This window comes from Trichosurus vulpecula, chromosome X, assembly GCF_011100635.1.
Source record: "Trichosurus vulpecula isolate mTriVul1 chromosome X, mTriVul1.pri, whole genome shotgun sequence".
Taxonomy (NCBI): Eukaryota; Metazoa; Chordata; class Mammalia; order Diprotodontia; family Phalangeridae; genus Trichosurus; species Trichosurus vulpecula.
This window is the reverse complement of record NC_050582.1, coordinates 53,163-77,257: the sequence shown is the minus strand read 5'-3', so window position 1 is coordinate 77,257 and position 24,095 is coordinate 53,163. Positions and strand designations below refer to the sequence as shown.

The 24,095-nt window shown below is 45.6% G+C and overlaps 1 protein-coding gene across 1 annotated transcript in view; it reads right to left on the bottom strand.

The window, feature by feature from the left end:
* HUWE1 (HECT, UBA and WWE domain containing E3 ubiquitin protein ligase 1) overlaps positions 1–24,095 on the bottom strand; it is a gene marked incomplete at its 3' end in the record, with an annotated part of 93,124 nt that overhangs the window by 53,064 nt on the left and 15,965 nt on the right. Inside the window, 14 exon segments of the mRNA XM_036740106.1 lie at positions 962–1,067; positions 1,260–1,400; positions 1,855–1,982; positions 2,106–2,256; positions 2,812–2,912; positions 5,607–5,706; positions 6,023–6,091; positions 6,200–6,247; positions 6,738–6,815; positions 8,277–8,339; positions 16,372–16,524; positions 18,684–18,890; positions 19,576–19,674; positions 21,397–21,463. Coding sequence (XP_036596001.1) covers positions 962–1,067; positions 1,260–1,400; positions 1,855–1,982; positions 2,106–2,256; positions 2,812–2,912; positions 5,607–5,706; positions 6,023–6,091; positions 6,200–6,247; positions 6,738–6,815; positions 8,277–8,339; positions 16,372–16,524; positions 18,684–18,890; positions 19,576–19,674; positions 21,397–21,441 — 1,489 coding nt within the window.

Genomic DNA, 24,095 nt, shown 5'->3' with positions numbered 1-24,095 from the left:
ACAGATTATAGGTAGCAGAGAATATAGTATAATGGAACAGTATCAGAAGCCAAGAAAAAGTGAACAAGTGCCCCAGGGCACTGTGAAGAGGGTGTGGTGCATCTATCAAACACAACTATGCAAGTGGAATCAAATGCTGCACACATCTGAATAAAAGAGCTAGGGAGAGAGGGTGCAGCCTCCAAGTGGGAGGGGAAGGGAGGAGACTCTCTCCAAGGTCCTCAAGCAAACACTAGAAGATGCCTGACCCCACTGTGGGGTATAGGGGGATTCTTGCTGTGATAACTATTGATTTGTCCAAGGAGGTTCCTTTTAACTCTGAAAGGCTGTCACTCCCAGTTCCATCAATCTTGACTATCGCCATCTGGGTCATGGCCCAGCTTATGAAGGCCTTCCTAAAAAGTGGTAACTCCATCCAAGTGACTGTGCTCTTCATGGGGCCTGAGGACAGTGTAACAGAACTCGATCTCTCTCCCTCTCCCCTAACCTGGACCAAAAGATCACATTCTCCTTTGGGATTTCCAAGGCCTTTCCTATGTTGATTCGCATTGTACTAAAAGGCTCACTATCCCCCAGCCCCCCTTGCTGGTGCCTACAACATGGGTTTCCTAGAAGACGACTATAGACCTTGATAAGACACATCTCCTTATACCAATTAGTCTGCCCAGATCTTTTCTGCTGTTCTCTCAATTCCTGTCCAGTTAATTCTTTCTCCCAGCTGTGCATTCACTGCACATTTGATAAAACATCAACAAGAGATGTTCAACAGAACAGCTGAAAACAATTTACAACTTTCTGTGACTACAAGAACAAAGGACAAATAAAGGAGGCGTTGCACATCACGCAAAAGGGCAACAACTGCAACGTCTCCAATCAGAGGGGCCGAGCAGGCAGACCCCCAGGTATGCAAAGTTCCCAGCCCCCAAGTCCATGCTGCTTGAGTGCTAAGCAGTAACTCTACCGTCCATGTCAGTCTCCATTTCTTCTCCTTCATGGGCAGTGCTGGGCCTCTGGATCTTTGGCTTGATCACAAAAGGACACTCTTTTCGGCACAAGTCAACTTCATGCTGTATTAAAGGAAGAAGCAAATTCCAGGGAATGTTTGATTATGAGAGTTCTTGTGGGCAACTTTGGGGAGAAACCAAAGGGAAAAGAGGGCTCATTTTTAGGAAGGAGGAATCTACAGCTGGCAATGAGACAAAGGCCTTGAAAACAGCCCATGTACAACTAACTGGGGCAAGGAATGCACATCTAAATACCTCCAATCTGTAAATGAAGATTGATAGCCCACTGTGTGACTGAAAAGCTGCCATGTCAAGGTTGGTGATGAGGTCGACGACTCGGACCGCTCGGGTAACAAAGGTTATCTGATCCTGTTCATCTCCAAGGAACTTGATCACCTATGCAGAGTTCAAAGAGTTTTCCATTGGAAATTGACACATGGCTGAATAGCATGGGAGGGTCAGGTCAGCTGCAGATGCAGAATCACCGGAGTCCTCTCCTGTAACCCCTAAACTTTCCAGATGAGAAGAGAGCCCCCCCCCAAAGGCAAAGTGACTCAAATATTACACAGCTAACCTGGCTTAGTTAGCAGGGTCCAGAGCCCTAAATGCACTCTCTGGAGTACACCTAGTGAAGTTTAAGCGCTAAACCAATGTCACAGAAAGCTGCATGTGGGCAGACTAACACAAGCCAAAACTGAGATAAATGAAGGAACAGTGATTGGGGGATACAGCCCGAACTCCTGAGGATTTCCTTGTATTATTGGATTGGGGTCCCAGTGGGCCCTCATGTTCATCACCTCAGGTCTCCCTGCAGCCTTGCTATTCTCACCAACATGAACAGATAACATACCTTAAGTAAGGCCTCCATCATTCCACAAGACACCAAGGCTTCTCCTCCAGCATCATAGCTGGCCAAGTGGTACAAGAAGGAGAAGAGAGCAGTGGCAAACTGATGAGGGTATGGGTCCATGGAAGGATCTGATGGGGAAAAAAAAAAGAGAGGGAGGAAAAACCCACAATTCGGGGGCATCGCTAGCTGGCATACAAAGAAAATGGTGCTCCCAGAAAGGACCTGTCAGTCTGGGGATAACCTGGTCTTACCAATCATGGCTTGGATACAGTTTCGTACAAGGACAGGTAAGAATCCGTGGTAGGAGGCCGTGCCGGTGCAGTCAATAATACTGCTGAGTTTGGGCGTCCTTTCTAAGTGTACAATTGATGTCAAAGTCCTCAAAGAGGCTGCTTTAATGTCCTAGAAACGCAAAGGAAACACATAAGCACCACCTTTCTCAACCTGAAGCCATAAATGGCAGGGCCCTTGGGAATTTTTCAGTTAAGTAAAAAGAACCTCACAACAACAGGAAAAAGGAGAATGATAGGATATAAATTTTGTAAAAGCCAAAAGCTTTGTTCAACATGGGGAAAACCAAAAGCAAAGGGACAAGTGACTAAGCTTCCTTGGTGGCTTGCCCAGGAAAACTCAAAGATCTCCCCCAGGCGGGTCTGCCTTCCACCAAGGGAGATCACAGAGCTGTCCAGAAGCCAAGGGCCTTCTGGACTGAGAAGCAGGAACATGGCCACTGTCACTTTCTCGTTGGATCATCGTGGCAAGTGACTCAGCACCCTTGAAAAAGGAGCGGTTAAGACTAAAGCTCTTTGAAGTCTTTGCCAGTTCCAAGTCCACAATCTGTTACTGTCATCCTCTCAATCTTGGGACATTTTATGTTTCTTTAGGGCACCAGAATAGAAGGAGCAATTGAACACCAAGAATACAGATGAACAAACAAAAATAAAGAGGAAAGCCTACCATGAGCTGTTTATCTGTTATTTGAAGGACATCTACCAACTCCTCTATCAACCCATTATACAGGATACTGTTTGCGGACTCCTGTAAGGCATTGGAATATACTGCAAAAGCAAAAACATGGAGTCAAAAAAGACTAAAAGGTTAAAGTACTCGAAGGAGAATCACAGGATACTAAAGCATTTGATGTCCAGATAATCTCAAAAACAATGAAAGCAAGGCCCAGGGAGAGTGAGTCCTACCTCAGCTCACATAACATCTGAGGCTGCGCCAGGCTCTTTGGCCAAGGCCACAATAGGGAAATGGCTCCATTTAGATAGTGTTCACTATACTGGAATGTTGGCTGGGAAAGGCTCCCTTTGGTGACCTGTGTATGTGATGAACAATCCCAGGACAAAGCCACACTGCCGTTTCCAAGCTTCACCAGTTTTATGAGTGAAGTACAGTAAGCTGCATGTCTCTGATTGCAGAGGGGTCTGGGTTACCCGCAGATGCCAAAGTATGCACAGCAACAAAGACCCGGGAACAGAGGAAAAGGGTCAGAAAGTGGCACACTGGGCTGTAGGGTGTGTGAGAAGATTTCTCTTAACTGATACAGAGTGAAACAGAACTAGGAAAACATCCTCTAGCAGGACTGGAAGATGAAAGGGGAACCTATGAAAAAGCAAGAAGATTAATACCAGGAAACAAAAATGAACAAATGCGGCCCTCCATAAAAGTGGAGCAAATACACTGCCCTCCATTCTGTCGGAGTGTGCCTGTGTGCACGTGTTGGGTGGCCTAGTCCTCTGACCTCTGCACCTCTTCTGGATGGCCACAAGGGCCAGCTGCTGAGGGGGGTTGGGCGGAAACAAACCACCAGAACAAGTATTTTTCAAATACTTGCTCAAATCTTTGGACCACTTACACATTACAGAACAGCTCACTTTCCATGTAGATTTTTAATACAAAAATTACCAACTTAATAAATAAAGCGTTTTTAAATTTTTAAACCCTCATTTTAGCTTTTCCTTGTTCCGAGCTCTCCAGATGAGAACTCAGCCAATAAACATGATGTGATGCCCTACTCTAATTTGATTATGAGAGCTCTTTCTGAATCAAAATATTTCAGTCATTCTGAATTTATGGTGGTTGACAGCTGAAGGTGCCAGGCTACAGAAATCTGCCACCTTCCAGTGTTCCCAGCAATTTCGTTAACTAGGAAATCCTTTCTCCCAAGACACTTGTGTTCCTCGGTTTCTCTAACAGCCACGCTGTGTTAATTTGCGGCTCAGTCTTGCTCAGCTGACCTAAAGCCAATAGCCAGCTTTTCAACTGTTTTTGTTCAGCACCAACTACTTTTGGTGAGGACTGGGCCAACTCTAGCTTGGAATCTCCCATGAGATTCTTAGCTCTCCTTGACCCTCCCAGGAATTATTAAGGAAAAAAAGGGCTGGTACATACCTCTCACTGAAGGTTACAGATAAGATATCACTGGATACCTTTCTCTTATGTCTAATTCTGCAAAAGAGCCCGCTGGCATCTGCACTGACAGAGCATTCCCTTTCCTAGCATTAGCAATGCCTTGTCACAATAACTAAGGCAAACACTGTAGGACAGTTTAATTCAGAAAACAGGCACCGCTGCTGCCGCCTTTCTCACTGTGACACCTCCACACTCACCATTCACTACCCAAGTGAAAAGACTTAGATGTGCAAGTCAAGCCTTACTGTAAGGAGCAGTGAGGTGGCCCAGTAGATGGACGGCTGAGCCTCTAGTCAGGAAGACCTGAGATACTTCCTAGCTGTGGAACCTTGGTAAAGTCAGGCTTCTCAACTGTAAAATGGGGATAATACTTGCATCTGTGTCCCAGGGTTGTTGTGAGGATCTAATGATATCATCTTAGCCTGGCACATAGTACATTACTGATAAATGCTTGTTTCTAACCACCACCCCCCACCCCGCCAAATCAGTGAAAATTTATTAACTGCCTACTATGTGCTCAGCACTGTGCTAAGTGTTCAGGATGTGAAAAGTGGCAAGGGGCCCTTGAGGAGCTCACAGCGTAAATGGGAAAGACAATAATATGCAAACAAATATATCCAAATGAGCTATGCATAGAACAATGAGAATTGAAAGAGGGAAGGCAAACAAAGGGATTTTAGTGGAGACTTCAAGGAAGCTGGGGAAACAGGAGGCAGAGTTGAGAAGGCCGAGAGGTCCAGGCACGAGGGACATTCTGAGAAAATTCCCAGAGCTAACAGACGGAGGGTGCTGGCCTGGACCAGTACCAGCACCACACATCTTTGGCATCTTCAGTACTGACCCAAATGCCTGTTCCTTTCTTTTCCCAATAATAAACAATTCCATGACTCCAACAAAAATATCTGAGACAACACTGACCCTGGCCAGTAAGCTGAAGCCCTGCAATGGAATTCATAGCGCCCAGGACATACTCACAGCTGCATGTAGCCACACAGATGCCATTGGATCAACCAAGAACAAAAAGTGATGAGAAATCTGCTCCCAACATCCAACAGGACATAGAAAAGCACCTTCTCATCCCTGTTCAGTCCTCCATGCACCCCATGCATGGCTGCCCCCCCCCCAAACTAAGCTGTCTCAAAAAGCCACCAGTTTTCCTCCTAGGGTTGAGACTAGCAGTCCAACAGTGACCTCATTGCTTGGATTAACAATGATAATCAACCCACCAAAGCGTGTCATTAACCAGACAGTGCTTTGGGAGACAGAGAGTGGAGGAAAGGGGTGCAAGAGCAGTTACTAATTCCCTTATCCCATCAATCACAGAGTAATCATACCTAATATGGATATTGCGTGGAGTCTAGCTTGAACAGCTTGTAGCCTCTTCTTATGATTGGAAAAGCCATGGGCCAGGCGGATGTGCGTGAACAGCAACATCTGTGAGGAGGCAAGAAGAGTGTGCTTACCTTCTGCTGAATTCCTCCTTCCCTTTCCAAAGAGGTCATAAGTGATACAAGAGAGTGGGTCCAATGCCATCTCAGGGGAGGCAGCACTAACAGAATCTAAGGAACGTATCCTTCAGAGAGTTGGGAGGAAGATGACACCCACCAACAGACCATTCTGTTGAAAATGTGGAACCCAATAAAAAGACCACACAACAACATAATTCCATGAGTTGCCTTGTGTATGTGAGCATGACCTTTGCTAACAATCCCTTCCCCACACAGGCACCCATTCTGAGGCAATATTGTACCTGTTTATCCTTTGGGATGCTGTACATTTTCGTGAGGGATTCCATGATTTCAGAAGGACTTTCTGAAATCTATATTAAAGAGAGGGGGGGAAGGGTTTGAGATACACAATGGTTAAGATCCAAGCAGTCAACGAGTCACAACAATTGGACTGTGGCTGTGGTGGGGACTTCTCTTACCTTGTCCAGCTGTTCTATATGGATATAGTGTAGTGTATTACTGGGTGTCTAAAAAAGGAAGAGGAGAGACAGGTAAGAAGATGTTGCCTTCTCGTCCTCCTTGGCTACCTCTCCCTACAGTGGGGCCTTGCTATTTTAAAGTTAGGGGGCTAGAAAATTGGTTCTGACTTACAGTAAAGTCAACAAGGCATGACCACATTGAGTGGATATTGAGCTTGGACAAGAATGGGCCTATCTTGGGAAAAAGGACTCCAATGGCTAGCTAGGTGGGCACAAAGCCAGGCCAATACCACTCTGTTAACCCCTCAACATCCTGCTTCTAACCCAACATTGACTATACCCTATTTGTGCTCACAATGGCCTTTGTCACATACTCTTCTGCTGGCTTCCTGGAGAAAGGCCTGGGTACAGGTGAGAGAAGAAGCCCTGCCATTTCAAGTTATAACCAAAACCACCCCAATGAAAGCCTCCCAAAGGCAGGTCTTATGGGATGGTACTAGCGTGCTGCAGATCCTACCAGATCAAGCATGAGACTCACCCTTTTCTCAACTTTGACCTCGGCTCCTGGGTCTGCATAGAACTCAAAGTGTAGTGTAGTTGCACTGGGTGGGTATTTCTGTGGATGAAGCACAGCACAGAACCAGATATTGAGCTAGAATGGTGAAGGGAATAAAGCAGACAACTCCCAAATTTGGCATCTCACTCCTGACAGCTGTGGGGTCCCAGATTACTCTGGCTTCTGATCAAATGGGGTTTTGCTTTTAGAGGAGAATCCTTGCCTGCCTTTTCTCCCCAGAGGGCATGACCCCAGCCAGGCCTCCCTTTGCCAATGAGTCAGTTTGATGGGTAAAAGGAGTTGGCTGTTAGGGCAGGTTCGAGGTAAATCTCCCAGCTCCAGGCACAGTGTGCCAAGGCTTTGAAAGGCTTTCCATGACCACTATACCATGAAGGCTCTTCCCTTCAGCAAATCCCCTCCCTCAAACTGGGCTTTAATGCAACAGGCTGATATTCCTTGTGTCAACAGGCAGAAAATGGAGGCACCCACTGCAGGTAGGACAGGAAAGTCCCAAACAACTGAATCTCAGTAACTGTGTGTGGGCACATCTTAAAGCAAAAAGTGTAGGAAACAATGCCCTGGCAAGGAAGGATCCCAAACCACATCAAAAACCTTGAACGTACAAGAGAATCACGAGAACACAGCCTGAGACCAGCATGGAAAAGCAGAAACTGTATTTGAAGAGAATTAATCTTTGGTATGAAGCACCTAAGATGAGGCTTGAGCCTGACCCTGAGAGAATGCTAAGCTCGCATCAGCCCAACTGTGAAGTGCAAACAGCCAAGGCAAAAACAGTACTCCTTTTTTGATCCGTTGAAGACCACCGAATTTATCTGTGGAAAAGGGGCTCTGGAGAGAAAGGGGAGCCCAATACACCAGTGTGCATCATGCTCCAACTGCACAGAGCTTCCTGGTACACAAGGGAATTAAGAATGGCAGAAAAGAGAGGCTCTGCAACCTCTGCAAACATATGAGAGTAATGACTGAGTTCGGAGCTAGAGCCAGACCTCAGCAAGGGAAAAGATCCGTGTTAAGCCAAGCCAAAGAAAAACTGAGCTGTGCCCAAAGACATGGCATGAATATATGAGGCCTTCTGGGGAGCACACAAGTCTCAGAATACAGACTCATGCAACATAAGAGGCATGGTCTATGCTGGGAGAGGCTTGACAGGAGGCACAACAAAGCTCTAGGGCGCTGCCACTGCCCAATTAAGCCACACCAGTCCAGGGGGCCAACATGATGTCAATGGGACACTGGTGAGTGGGCCTCTGATTCCTGGTCTCTCTTCCATGATCGACTCTCAAACATACTCCACCCTAGGAAGAGATGTGCACAGCCAGAACACAGCCCATGCATCCCCACAGACAAGCGCCAATAAGGCCCAAAGGAGGCCTAAGTTTTCCTGATGACTCCACAGCTCATTTTCTTTCCGGTCACTCCATCCAGGCACCTCCCAATGGCTAAAGCTCCCTCACAGCCAGGTCAGAACAAGGGACATCCCAAATGCAAAGACTGACTTACCAACATGTGCAGGTCTCTACAGCACTCTGCAAGTCCAAAACCATTTTCCTTGCCGCCCCAGCTCTGCAGGGAAATAAAGCAGAGTTACAACTCACCACACTTGGGCTTTGCTTGCTTTTTCCATCCATCCAATCAACAGCGATGATCCAATCAACAGAGGAAGTCAGGCTGACTGGGACTTCATGCACACCCCCCGAGGGATGGAGGAAAAATCCTCCCCAACAGCCTGACTCTGGGTGGCAGGAGAGAGAAGACCACTTAATTTTAAGGACATAGTTGAATGGAACAAAAGGTTGTGCCAGAAGTAACGCCTTCTGAAGTCACATCAGCCTTCTGTTGGGAGCGAATCAAGGTTTTGTCCTTCCATGAAGGCTAAGGCCACCTCTACAAACCCCCCAGATCCAAGCAGTCACCAGGGGCTTTCAGACAGCTGTCGTGCATGGTGTCTCCAAAGTGCACCCCGCCATGATTGAGCCAATGACTAGTCTCAGGGCCCATCTCCAAAGCTTCACCTCAAAGGGCCTTTCCCCAAAAGGGTGTGCCCACAACAGAATGCTCCCCATGTGGCAGGATCAAGAATTCAGTGGACTCCCTGGAGGGCAAGATCACAGTGCCAACTCCTCCTGAGCCTTCATCTAGTCCATCTCACCCATCTTGTATACAAAACTGATTACTGAAAAATAAGGATAGGACTTCACGTGGATTCTTCTTCATCATCATCGAACATTTATATAGCGCTCACTGTGTGACAGTTACTGCACTAATTGATTCCTATAATTACTAATTAATTCCCTTGATCCTCACGACAACCTTGGCAATCCTCATTTTATGGACGAGGAAGCTGAGGCAGACAGAGGCAAAGGCACTTGGCCAGGGTCACCCAGAGGCCACATTAGAACTCAAGACTTGCTAGAGTTCAACACTCGTCTGATTGATTTCTAGGCCCATCAACCTCTTGGCCCAACACAAACTTCCCCAGTTCGTTCCCTGTTGTGTAGCTTGGGATATTGAAAAAGGTTAACAAAGCAGTTGCCATGTGTCCCTATTTGAGACTCACAATCAGCCTATGAAGGGAGTAAAGTGAAGGGGGTGAAACAGAGAGCAGACCTCTGAATTTATCAGCATAAGGCACCTGGCAGTGAGGAAATCATTGGACCCAATGCAGATCATTGTCAGGGCAACACAGGTCAAGAGGCTTGGCCAAGGAAGGGTTTGAATCAGGCCTCCCTGACTCTTGAGATCTGCTCAATATTCAATAAACATTTATTAAGTGCCTAGTGTGCCAGGTACTGTGTTAAGCGCTGGGGGTGCAAATATGAAAAAGAACCACCCCCCCTGCCCCCAGAGAGCATTCAACATAAAGGGGAAAGACAAGCTATGTTAGCTGCTGAAGTGCAACAAGAATAACTATGGCCACGTTCCATGTGGGGAAATGGGGGCTCAGAGAGGGGCAAGGATTTGTTCAAGGCCCCACAGCTAGGACCCACCCTCTACAAACCAGAAGTGAATGAGGACTACAAATCACCCATAGAAATGAAAGCATCAGAAAGACTTTGGAGTGATGCCTCAAATCAATTCAAGTGACCCACCGACAACGGTCAGCAGATCCTGAGCTTTCAACAAGGACGACGGAAAAAAAGCAAACAGGAGCAGCAGCAGCTCTAGAGGAAAGAAGTCATGAAGAGAAAGTAGAAAGTGGTCAATCAAGCCCAAATACCAAACTTTCTGAGAACGAGAATAGACTGAGGAGAAATCAATGACACCAGGAGCTAACAAGCAGCAATAGACCAAACTTTACAAAACTGAAAAGAGAGAACATGAACAGTCTCAGCTCTAAAAAACCGGCTAAGTAGAGAGAAGCTAAGAATTATTGGACTACCTGAAAATTGATTGAAAAAGAAGGGTGGCGCCCCTCTAGCAGCTCCAGAAATCATAAATCCAAACTTCCCCGTGTATTGGAGCCACAGGACTAAGTAAAGCCAGAGAATCCATAGATTATCTCCTGAAATTCATCCCAAAAGGAAAAGACCCAGGTACAGCCCAGTCATTATCCAGAGCTTCTACATCACAGAAAAAATCCTGCAGACATCCTGAAAAGCACCAGCAAAGTCACCAGAAACTTGGGCAAAAACTAAAGCCTGAAATCCCAGAATGATTTCCCTTGCAATGTTGAGTATCTATCACCTTACGGGGGGAAAAAATGGACCAGAGCTGAAAAGGAACTTTGAAATAGAAGAGAAACTCAGAAAGGAAAATGGCTCTAAGTAATCAGAAAGAGGCCTATGCTGAGGTTCAGCTAACATTCTACCAGGGGATGAAGAATCAAGGGCCCCTTTGGAACCTTAAGGTCTTGAAAGGGCACTTACTGAGAAGAAAAAGGGGAGGCTGTGGGCAGCGTCTGAAGAGGGGAAAGAGGAACAAGACAGCAGTTTGAGAGAAAGGAGGTAGGAGAGGGTGGAACTTGCTTCTTCTCAAAACTGGGGTACACAAAAAGACTGGAGTGAGAACCAGATGAAGCACACTCTTAACAAGAAGAGCCTAAAAGAAGGTTGGCCACGTACATGCCCATAAACAGTGTGCAAAAATAGGGTCGAGATGGGAATTGGATGGACACAAACACACATGGACATGAACACAGTTTGGATTCAAACAATCTATCCAAAAAGTAGGGATGGGGAGATTAAGAAAGAAAAGAGTCCTGGGGAAAGAATAGCTGTAAACAAAACAAACTTACTAAAGAGCAGAAGAACAGAAGAGAGAGAAGAAAAGCAAAGAGTCAAAGTGTGCAGGGGATTCCTTTTAGATCATAGCAGCAACTGTGATCCATCCCCACCGAAGAGGACCACGGACATGCTTTGTTCTTTTCAATAAACTAAGGGAAGAGAAAGAAACACAAATAAGCAAAATAATTTTGAGACTAATGTGCAGAATTTGTGATACAATTTTTAACATGCAAGTGATAGGAAATACAGACTTCCAGGTTCATAAAATCCTGGCTTTTGGCTTCTGCTACATGAACCCAAATGCTCTTTTTTGGTATTTAAGTTCAGAACACAAACAGAAGGCATGATATGAAAGTAGAAATGACAAGATCTAACAGGAGAATGAGGGAGAATTTGGGGTCAAGGCACATGAACGCAAAGTGAAAACACAAGTTAATGATTCCAATAAGAAAGCGGGGAAAGGAGAGGAGTTTGGAAGGAAAGGAGCGGAGTCTTCTTTGGAAACGTTGCATTTCAGATGTCTTTGGAACATCAAGTTGGAAATGTCCAACAGGCTGCTGATAAAGCCACAATGCAGCTGAGGAGAGAAATCCTGGATGGAGAAACTGACCTGGGAATCATCTGCACAGAGCTGAGAACTGAACCCAGGGGAATGAACAAATCACTGTATGCGAAGGTGATGGAATACTATTGTGTTGGGAGAAATAACAACAGAGAAGGTTTCAAAGAAACCTGGGAAGACATGTATAAACTGATGCAGAGTGAAAAGAACCCAAACCATTTATACAATATGAACCACACTATAAAGAAAACCAACTTGGAACACCCTAAGTGCACTGACTACTGCAATGACTCATCACATGAAGTCAGGTGCCATCCACCTCTTGACAGAGAGGTAATATTCTCAGGATATGGAATCACACATCTAACTATTTCAATATGGGGGGGGGGGGGAAGAGAAGCTATTGGACACAATCAATGTGACGATTTGTTTGAACTGACGATGCCTATTTTTATGAGGATTCTGTTTTTTGTTTTTCTCCCCTTAATGGGGGAAGAGATTGGAAAACAAAAGATTTTTAATAACTGAAAAAAAATCAACTTTTTTTTTAAAAAGATGAAAGAGAGGGGCACATAGGTACATAAAACTACGGGACTGCCCACTGGAGAAACGCTAATCTAACTAATATATATGAACGTAATAGCATATGACTGAGCCTTGAGAATGATAAAATGTTTTCAGAGAAACCTGGCAAATGATACAAAGCGAAGTGAGTAAAACCTGGAGAATTAATTCATAGAGTAACAAACATCACAAAGAAAAACAACTTTGAAAGACTATACATTGATTAATGAAATCATAAACCATGTCTCCAGAGGCATGATGATGAATCACATGCATGTACACATGATGGATCCAAGATGCAAACTAAGATCCATGTTCAAGTCCAGGCAACAGAGGAATTTGCTTTGTTTGATTTTGCATATATTTTACCTTTTTTCTTTCTTGAATGGGGGGGACGGGGACGGGAGGGGAGAGTGACAGGGATTGGGAAGCAGACTGAAGACAACAAAGCATTCGCTTTTTGCTTTTAAGAAGAGAACAAAAGGCCAGAAAAATAAAATCACAGACAAGTGGGATGGCTTTTAAAGTTGAATTTATCTTTACGTGTGTGTATGTGCGTGCGCAATATTTAAAAGAAAACTATGTATGAGAGATTCATAATTTCATGTACAAAGCCCAGCAAGGACGGTAGGAGAACCAAGAAAAAGCATTTTCATGACAAATCTAGAGTGAAGGTGATTGACAGGGTCTAAGGCTCCCCAGAGGTCAAGAAGGATGAGGATTGGAAAAAGGCCTCAACTAGATTTAGCGTGAGGAAGTCACTGATAACTTTGGAAAAGAAAGTTTCAGTTGAATGACGAGGTCAGAAGGTTAAGAAAAGAGTGAAAGATGAGGAAGTGAAGGCCCTGAGTGGAGACAACTTTCTCAAGAGGGTTCACCATGAAAGAGGCCAATAACTAGTGGTAACAGACAGATTAAATGAGATGTTTCTAGACTCTGGGAGAGCAGGGATGACAAAGAAGGCTGTTCATATAGAGGAGTTCACCTTGGAAGAAGGGCCACTTCATTATTCAAGAAAAGGAAGAAAACAAAGCTAGTGGTACAATGTCTGAGAGATGGAGATGAGGAGGAAGAGTGGAGAGGAAGCTCTGAGAATGACCTCAATTTGTTTAGGTGAAGAATGAGGAGGGGGAAACAACCAACAGAGAATGCTGTGGGAGGGTGGAAGAGGGATGAAGAAGTATGAACAGAGGCTGTAGTTGAGTGGGAGAGTGAATCAAATTAGGCAGGTGCCCAATGATTGCCTAACTGTAGGGAGGGCCCACTTAAGATTATGTAGTATCAATTTGCAGTGCACTCATGAAGGATGAATTTGTGGTTTCCTCTAGCTTCAGTCTGCAGCACATTAATAGTAGGCAAGGAAGTTGATAGTAGAAGTCCAAGGTTGGTGGATTTGGCAAGGATCAAGTGTAGACAGGACAAGAGGGCAAGGGACTCATATAAAAGATACTGATTCACCAATGAGTTTAGATAAGAAAGGGAGGTAAAGCATAACCAATAGCTTAGGAAAGAAATGACGGGTAGAGGAAGTGAAGGTCACAGTGAAGAGAGATAATGAGATTAGGAGTTCTAAAGAAGAGAGAAAAAGGGAATGATCGATGGAATGATTATGATCACATAAAGAAATTTCAAAGCTGATTAACATAGCAGTGCCAGACTCCTGGGTCATAGGCAAGATCGAGGGTCTGCCCATGTCTGTGTGGAGCTGAGGGTAAGGGCAGAGGAGTAAGGGATGGGAATTCATTGAGGAAAGAAGGCCAAGATCTTGAAGGATTTCAGTAGATAATCAATCATCAAGCATTTCTTAAGCAGCTATAAGGGGCCAAGAGCTGGGCATATATAAAAAGTAAGTCTCTGCCCTCAAAGCGTTTACACTCGGGGGCACCTACGTGGCACAGTGGATAGAGCACTGGCTCTGGAGTCAGGAGGACCTGAGTTCAAATCCGGCCTCAGACACTTGATACTAGCTGTGTGACCCTGGGCAAGTCATTTAACCGATTTCCTCACGAGGCAAAAAAAAAAAAACTAGACAAATCCTACAAAAAAAAAACACACAAAAAATAAAGGAAACATAAATCAAAAAACCTAATGACACAATTAAGAAATATTAGAGCAAAGTCAAAATACAGCAAAATTGGAAAACGTGCAAAATGTCTATGATCAAAAACAACTCATCTGGAAAACAGAACATATAAAAAAAATTTTTAAAAAGGAAAAAGAGCTTATACTGTAAGCACCAATGCTGGAGGCTCTGGGACACACTCACCTGGTCCAAGCCTTCTGGACCATAACCAGGAAGAGTGAGAGGCTCACCAAATGATTCATTCCCTTTGATCCAGTGACTCCACTGCTGGATATATACAACCCAAGGAGAACCAAGGTAGAAAGAAAGCCTATGGATCCATGCCAAAATGTGCAGAGACCAAGTAGGGGCTAAAAATTGGGGAATTTTTGAATCGCCTTGGGTTTGAGAATGTAATGGACCATTACTGCATGAATAAGAGATATAGGAATGACCATTCTGAGGAACTCTTGAGAAAGAGGGAAAGGCCAGTTATGAACTACAGTGAAGGGAAGTATGTGGAGACAGGCAGAAAAAGAAACAGAAGAAACCTCGAACAAGCAACCATCAAGCTTAATCCAAAAGCAGAGGCAAAGAAACACTGTCCTGTCTTTTGGGAGAGGCCAGGAAAGCACAGGAACAAGAGCTCTGATCACTGTCAGGCAAGGCTGCTGGGCAGCTGCTTGAGCTGAACGCTTTTCTCTTTTTTCTTTATTAGGGGTAGCAGATAATGGTAATGTTGTTTAGCCATTTCAGTCGTGCCCAACTGTTCGTGACCCCATTGGGTGTTTTCTTGGCAAAGATGCTGGAGCAGTGTGCTATTTCCTTCTCCAGCTTTTACAAATGAGGAAACTGAGGCAAATATGGTTAAGCAACTTGCCTGGGGTAGTGTAAAAGACAAAAGGCGGCAATGATGCTGAATGAAAACTCTGTACATCTCATCAGAACACAACAAAAACTCAGAATCACTAACTTGGTCACTCCCTCCTTTCCTGTTTGCAGTGAATTTGTTCTACACAGAAATGTAGAAACACACACTGTGTAAACAAACACATAGAGCTGAAGCTTGGGAAGGGAGAGACTGGCTGTCCCCCACTGCCTTTGGGCATCATTCCTGGAATGCAGCAGATGGAACTTCCTGAGGTCTTGCTGAATTAATTTCCCACCCAAGCCTGAGGACAAAAGTTTGCCCAGGGAGTGTGCAGAACCAGCAGTCGAGGCTGGAGGCCCCTGGGCAGTAATGCAAGCCCCTTCTCATTGAAAAGAGGAGATTGCCAAGCCCCATCTCTCTGAAGACCACCGAACTTTCTTTTGTCAGCCAGTATTCAATACTAAGTCCGGATTCCTGGTTCTGTGATAGGAGACTAACAGGTTAAGACATTTGATAAAGCTTTAAACCATCAAGAGATCATGGCTAATCTTACCAACAGTGCAGCAACATTCTCCAGCAATCCACTGAGAACTCCCAATCTTTCTGTCCAGTATCTGATGGACTTCAACAAATGTAGCACACAATGCTTGGTGGCTTGGAGAAGAACACTCTAAATCTATAGGCTCTATTTTCCGTTAGTTTCCAAAACCAATTTAGAGTCACTTGAAAATGCTAAGGACACATCCAAAAAGGGGAAGAATTCATCTAAGGTAAAGTTAAAATACTTGAAACAAGAGGGAGGAAAAAGAGCAAATGGGGAGAACAAACCGTAAGTTCTTGCTGACCCACTGGAGAAATGCCTAGACCAAGTTCTTCCCTTGAACAAAGAAGGCTGCAATCTTAGGTCCAAGCTGCACAGATTGAGTCAAACAATTTAGAGACTGGAAATTCTGTCATTACTCAACCAAAATATTTCTGCCAATCCAACTACTAACACCTAACAGTATCTAAAGTAGTGTGAAGGGTAAGAATGTCGGTAATCTAGAACCACTGATCTGGCGAAAAACCAGTACATTCACTTCCCGTGTCTGTTTTAGGGTTCAGAAACACTCCAAGTCTATCTTGTTCTCCCATCTGGTCATCAACAGAGCAATGACCAAACAGAATGTCTGGGGCAAGCATTCAGTGCACCCACGCACTTTTTCAAGTGGATTAGCAGACAGCCATTTGGAAGTTTCTGGAGCCAGAAGGTGCTAGGACCTCCCCTCCTCTCCCACCCCCTTGTCCACCGTTATCTGTCCACCAAGACTGACCTCTGCCAAGTGCTGCAGACGGGACAGCAGCGGAGTCCTCTTGTCAGAACCCAGGCGAGTGATGTAGTTGGATCTCTTGCTGAAGACATAAAGAAGGTTCAGCACCGCGAGTACCACTTGCATATCAGAGGAGGCCAGTAAGGTAGTCAGATGCTACAAGGACAGAAAGGGTTGGTTATAAGATAAAGCTCATTTTCTGTGGCAAGCTTAGAAGCTCCAACAAGATAGCAATCAGTTTTGGTCAGTGACCAAAATATTCAAACTGGGAGCTTAGAATTTCTCCTAGCAAACCAGAAGCCAAGTCCATAGTTCCTTTAGAAGGGAACATGGGGAAGGACAGGGAAGGAGACACACACACACACACACACACACCACTTCAAGAGTGCACAAAATGCTGGAAAGAGGTAAGGGGTGGGGCCACACCACCAGTAGTAATTGAATGGAACTAGGGGTAAACAAGGCCTCATGGAAGAAAAGCCTGAAGGAAGCAGGAGGTTCTAAGAGGTGGAGATTTGGAAGGTACTGATGCATTAGGAATAGTGAACAGGCCAGTCTACTTGGGACATTGACCAAGTGTGTGAAGGACAAAAATGATGAATAAACTGGGAAAGGTAGGCCAGGAATTGATGGTCAAGGGCTAGCTAGCCTTTCAACAGGGGACCATGGCAGAGTCTTGATTAGGACGAGATCATGTGGAAAATGATAGACAGCACTGGGTGGAAGAGGGCAAAACATTTATGCAAAAACAGAAGAGGAATCAATAGCAACTGGCCTGGTGTGGTGCTGACAGTCTGAAACTGAGGGGCAGCAATGGGAGTGGAGAGAAGGGGATAGGCAGGAGAGAGAAATGGCAAGATGGGCAGCTATGTGGAGGAAGAGAGTGAGGCCTGGAGGGTGACGGGAAATTTCAGGAAAGAGGTGGACCCTGGGGAAGAGCTTTGGACGCGTGAAGGTTGGGGTATCTACAAGAGACCTAGGTGGAAATGTCTGACAGGCAGTGGGGGATGTGGGAATGAAGCTCAGGACAAAGATGAGAGGCTTGGCTAGAAAGACCTCCAGATCACAGGCAAATCACTCTGCCACACCTGGAAAATGGGAATAACCACAGAGCACTTTGCAAACTACTTGGTGTTAAAGGAATGTGAGCTCTTACTATTTACTGCATCACAGATGATTCTGGGGGTGGCCCTAAAATGGGTCTAAGCTGAAGGGATGGGTGGGCAAGTGTACAGGTGCATGCATGTACACACAAACACCTGCCCCCAAGCTGGGCCAAGAATTTTGTATTCAAAGGGTTCCATATGCATCTGGCTTTCCCTTCATCAATGATAACCACTCACATTTATAAGCTGAGTAAAGCAGGTTCTAATATCTCAACAAAGAGGAAAACGTGAAGGCTCAGAGAAACAAAAGGAGTTGATCCCAAAGCCCCACTGATGTGTGGTCCTGGCTGAACTACTCCACTCCTTGGGGCCTCAGTGCCCCTCTCTAGAAAATATGGAGACTGGACTAAATGACCTCCAACATGACTTCCAGGCTTAATTCTCCACTTGCATCTTTTTCAGATTTAACAATCAGGAAACAGCAGCGCTTCCCCAAGGACACAGCTTGCCTAGAGCAGGACTTCAGTAGGGGCCAATGCTGGCCTGGAAGTGGCTGCCGTTCACTACTCCTCAAATTCATGTTTCTCCCATCCCAATCTCACACCACGGGCTAAGCTATTTATTGGTGGCAGAGATCATAATAAATGTGCCCCCAAAGCCCAAATTAATAGACATCCAGTGATCACCACTTAAAACCTGGCTGAAGCAACAAGATGCAAAGACAGAAGGAAGCATGTGCCACTCTAGTCCAGGCTAAGCACTAGTGCTGTGGCCAACTGCAGACTAATGGCCATCAAAGGGCAGACAGGTCCAAGAGCCTCCCCAAAAAGCAGTCAACATTTAGGGAAGTTAACTCTTTTCTGCAACCACAGGTAAGAGAAGACCAGGGAAGAAAATCGATCACCGACATCTACAGCACCATCAAATGATTCAGCGGATTTAGTAATGGAAAATAACACAAAAGATGATGCTGGCTTTGCCCCTGCACCTAAGGACTACGAGGATTTTTCATCAGGCCTGTAGTTGAAAGCACTCACACATGCAGACTGGGAGTTCTTGGAGAGCAGGGCCTGTCTTGCTTTTGGAATCATACCCCAAGTGTTTGGCTCAGTACACAGTAGGCACATAGTAGGTGCTTAATAAATGCTTTTCCATTTGTCCATTCAAACACGAGGGGCCAGGATCAAGTGGCCCACTTCTCCCACATACCTCTATGGAGCTGTACAGATGCCGAGAAAAGCTGTATTCGATGAGCAGAGCGGTAAAGTTCAAGACTGCCAAGAGCAATAATTTCAGATGCTCTTTGTCAGGCCCATCACACATCAGCATCCAAGCCATGTTTTCCACAGTCTGTCCAGCATCAGCCAGAATCCCATCGAAACGATCCAATAGGTCCACCCAATGGTACAGCTCACACTGAAGAGCAAGAGGGAAGGAAAAGGGTGTAGACAAGCATGTACAAACTGTGGTCCCTAAGGCCTGGCAGCAGGTCTCTTGCCCAAAGCATTTGTACAAGTCAGCCCGCCTTTGCTCATCCCCATTACTGTCTCCTGTTGGGGCTCAAGAACCCCAGGATGCCTTCATGGGCCTAGCCTAATGCTGGAACCTGGTTCCATGAGTCACTCCTTTTTTTTGACCAAGGTCATCTCAGTGGGAAATGGGGAACATTTGAGTGTCTATCACTACAAGATGAAGGCTCCACTTGCTTCAACTTTAGCAGAGATATGTCTCTTTCTTACCCAGGATTCATTTGTCTGGAACAAACAGCAAGCTTCCTGAGGGAACTCAGGAACACAGAGCAAAAAGCCTTTATATGCAAATGTCACCATCTAGTGTAGCTTCTATCACCCAACATGTACTTGAAATGGCAGCAACTGAGCACTGGGAGCTCAGAACCAACGAACAACGGGTACAATTTCATCTTTCTTAATGGTTCCTAAATTCAACTACTCTGGGTCAAAGGACATCCACTGTGGTACTCCCTAAACTACTGTTGCTCTTCATCTCCCACAGTTGGTCTTGGGGGAGGCCAAGGCACATCATATCATCCCCAAAAAACCTCCCTTCTGCGAAAGAATACGGTCCACACCGTTCTGCCCACCTTTCCAATATTCCAGGTTTTGATCTGCTGAAGTTCCAAGAGGAGTTGCTCATCGTTACAACCCTTAAGTTTGTCTATGAGAGCCCGGCAGTCTGCAGGCTAGAAGAAAAGACCAGGACCTTTATTAATGGAGGTACTGTAGACCTCACGGTCTTATTTTCCCAGTAATCTCCCCGCCGTCCCCACTACAACATGTGCCTGGGGTTCATTCAGATCTATGACCAGACAGTGAGTGGGATCATATAACAAATTAAGAGGCCAAAACTGCAACCCCTCCTTTTTGAGGAGGGAAGATGCAGGGTTTTGCACTCAGATTCGGGTCCCTGCCTACAAATTCCTACCTAGAGTGGCCTCCTTTTCCCCCGTGGGCCTCCATCACCATGGAAGCAGGGATTGCTCTGAATAACAGGCTGGACGGGAAAGGTGATTATCAGAGCTGGAATTTGCCATGATTTAAGGGCCCTCCCTATAACCAGCCCAATATTAGGAAGGGTCTCATGATGAGACGGCTCCAAGGAGCAAAAAGGAACACCACACAGGTCCCAGCACACAAAGCCCACCCTGCTGTCCCCTGACCCTTTCCAATGTCCTTCTTCAAACCCACTACTGCACGGGAGGCTTAGAAGCAGAGAGCAGGTTTCCAATCCTAGTTTGACCATTTTCTTCCCTGTTTGACTGTGGACAATGACAATGGGTCTGTTTCCTCAGATGTAAAAGAAGACAGTCCCTTCAAGATCTAAAGCCCTGGACCCCTTCTTTCTTCCTTTCCACTCTTCCTATTTTTCCATTTTTCTCTCTCCAAATCCCTCACACTGAGTCCTGACATCTCTGGCACTGAGCGCATACTTGCTCCATCTCTCTCTCCTGGGATTTTTTCCCACAACAAAGTCAAGAGGAGAAGCAGCTGCGGAAGGGTCAGAAGACCTGAGGCCTCAGACCTCACCACGCCTTCTGAGGGGCTTAAGTTACATCCTCGATAAAGTAGGGTCCTGATGGGAATGGTACCAGAGGCCAGTCCAGCACCAAAAGCGCCCTGATTTTCACTACTTCTTTTGGGCAGCTGGTAATCCACACAGGATCTAAATTCTGGGGCTGGCTTGGCCCGAGAGCTCTCCAGTTTAACTCCTAGACCGAGCCCAAAGCTGGACAGGTGGGTCTCCTGCTTCATTAGCCCCATGCTTCTGTGGAGGATCATCGAGTAGTTTCCCAAGGGAAGCTCTTTACCTCCAATAGCTTCTACCCTTTTAGACTGATCCCGCTGCAAAACTGGGCTTTTCAGACCCCTTCCCCACCACCCAAGACTTCTTCCATGTTCAAAGGCTGCCTTGTCCCAGTACCACTATTTCTGACTGAGGTATCCTGGGCAAGATGGCTTTCTGACCAGTCAATAACAATCATCTTATCTGGCGTCTGGGGCTGCCACAAAATTCAACAGGCCATTCTCATAATTTAACATTGCAATTCAAATTGGGCCAACAGCTAACTCCATCTTAAAATCACATGGCAGGTTCAACGAACTAGGAGTGTGTACAATTGGACCCAGGTAAGCAAAACAAGCTGAAAAAGAGATATTTGAATAGCATGGTGGGCCAGAGGTGAAGCTCCACTTTGTCTGACCATGGATCTCTGGGGGGCAAAGCTCACTATTTCAGGCCCACTGATGGAGGGAAGAGAAGATGCACAGCTCACAGCTGTGGTGAACAGGACACAAGCAGGAGACCCAGGGATAGAAAGACAGCCCCCCATCTCAGGCTGGGCACTGGGGGTCACTCAGGGAAAGGGCTGCCATAAATGAAGCCAGCCCTCCCTTTGAATACTCACAGCCTCAGTAGGCGTCTTCTTCAGTTTAGTCCTGTCCACCTTCATTTTTGAAATTTTCTGTGCGTCCCTAAAAGAAAATCATAAAGTTAGCAAAATTAAAAATGCCAAGTCATACGGATAGCAATTCTGGTCTATACCCTATGGAGTCAAGCATAAGGAGCTTCCAAATCCATAGGCTAATTCCATGCTGGCTGGAAGGCATGGGCAGCTATGGGTAATGAGTCTATCCACATAGACCACTAGCCTCTAACTGGTAACAGATTTATTCAAACATTCTGAAAATGGGGTCATCACCTGCTGACGTACCCACACAGACAAATGTTACTGTGCTTAGTAACTTTCCAGAAAACTATTCCATTTTGGGGCTGATAAATAGAAAAAACTGGCCCAGATGAACGTGGGGAGTTCCAGTATCATATCGAAGCTGCTCCTGAGCCTGTCCAAACCCCCTTCCTGACCTTGAAGACAAGACAGAAAGTGCCACCAGTGGCAACATTCTACAAAGCCAAGCAAGCGGCCCCAAAGGAAAAGGACTTTTCTCACCCTCCTTCATCAGCCCACTCAAGAGTCTCAGAGTGAAAAGTAACCATTGTCCCTATCCGGTCACCGAGGAGAGACCACTCACACGTCATTCAAATGGAAAAGAAGGAACAACTTGTTCCCACTTTCCATTAGTAATGGGAACGAATCAGCATTCTTTTACAACATCCCAGCAACTAGAAACACTGAGGTCTGGAAAGAACCAGGTTCAACTTTTCCAGATTAAAAGCCCACAGTCTGTTAAAGGTGGTGACAGAGTACATGGACTTGGCTTCTTGGAAGCAAGCAGCCAATGCTCTGACCTCCAATGAGTGGGAACATGCCCCACATGAGACTGCTAACCATTCTGCAATCCCAGCAACATATAATAAGCAAAGACCACCAAAAAGTCACAAGACCCAACTTGCACAGGATTCCAAGGCTTTCAGGGAACCCAATCAGAAGAACTGATCAGTGAGTGACCATATAGCGAAATCTCTGGCATGGTCCCAATGTGCTCAAACTGATGTACCAGATATTCAGGACATCCAGGGAGTGATGGAGAATAACCCTTCACTTCCTGTTAAAAATCCAAAGTGCTGGGGTAGTTTGGGGGATCTTAAATGTGAGTACCTGAGATATATAATTCCAAAATAACTGTACTGAGCCCAAAAAGAATGAGAAGGGCTCAGTCTACTGTGCTGTCAGCGGAATGGCAAATAATAGGCCAGTCACAAGGGGCATCAACAACTTGTTGCTGAAATGAAAAAGACGATAAAGGAAAATGGGGTGCTTGAATGTTCAGCCAAATATCTCCACTCCATCTGGCTGTTACAAGTTTCATTATTCAGAGTAGAAGCTTTAACCCATCTTGCCAACAGACTCAAACTAGAGTTTGGATGCCCCTCAGGTGAATTTCAGGTAGGTGGCACTGCCATTGGGTCAGGAAGACTCATCGACCTGAGTTCAGATCCAGCCTCAGGCCCTTCCTAGCTGTGTGACCCTGGGCAAGTCACTTCACCTTGTTTGCTTCAGTTCCTCATCTGTCAAATGAGCTGGAAAAGCAAATGGCAACTGCTCCAGTATCTCCGCCAAGAAAACCCCAAATGGGGTCACAAAGAGTCAGACACAAATGAACAGTAGCTATGTTTTGTCACATTTCTATAATGCTTTCCTCTACAGCTAAACTAAGAAGGTACAGATGCAGCTCCCACTACCCACTGGAGATGTCTTCAAAGTCTGCCTGGGTCCTCAAAAAGCAAGGTAGTACAAAAAGTGGGTAATGTCCAGAAGGAATTAAGCTGCTCCACTGAACAAAGAGCAGGATGTGTTCAGGGCCAGAGCATCGTGTCAGGTTAACCAGCACTGGTGGGTGCCTACGTGCGAGGCACCGTGCTCAGTGCTAGGGATACAAAGAGAAACCAAAACGTTTCCCATCCTCAAGGAGTTCAAGGTCTAATTAATAGAGAGGGAGAAGAGTCAAGTTTATAAGCTAGCAATACTATGTTTGAACCTCTTTAAAGATCACCCAGGGAGAAAATGTGGGGAGTCCCATGGTTGGGAGCCGGCAGAGCAGAAGCCATGTAATCGTTGCTTCCAAGTAGATCGAAAGCACATTTCAATAGCTTGGCCTGGATTACTAGCCTTCCATAAATGTGCATAAATCAAGGGTCTGTGACTGTCTCACCCAGAGAGATTCTCCTACTGGGCTTATACCCCAAGGAGGCCATCGATAAGACCAAAGTCCGCACAATGACACCAAAATATTTCTGGTGATAAAGAACTGGAACCAAAGTCGACAGTCGAAACAGTTGAACAAGTGGGGGTATGTGATGTCATGGAATAAGACTGTGCTGTAAGAAAGGATGTAGGTGAGGAAAGCAGAGAGGGGTGAGGAGACTTCCATAAACTGATGCAGAAGGAAGGAAGCAGAGCCCAGAAAACAACATACACAATCACTACACACCTCCCCCACCCCCGAAAATGCCCCAAAGTGAATGTTGCAATATGACGAAGGGTGAGCATGGCTCCAAAGATGTGAGAAGAAACCCAAGACAGATGCAGAACGCCCCTAAGTATGGGACACTGCAAATATTTTCAGACTTATTGATGCAATCAGTTGTGTTGATTTGTTTCCTTTAGAAAAACATACAATGTGTTATATGGGATGGCTGGTGGAG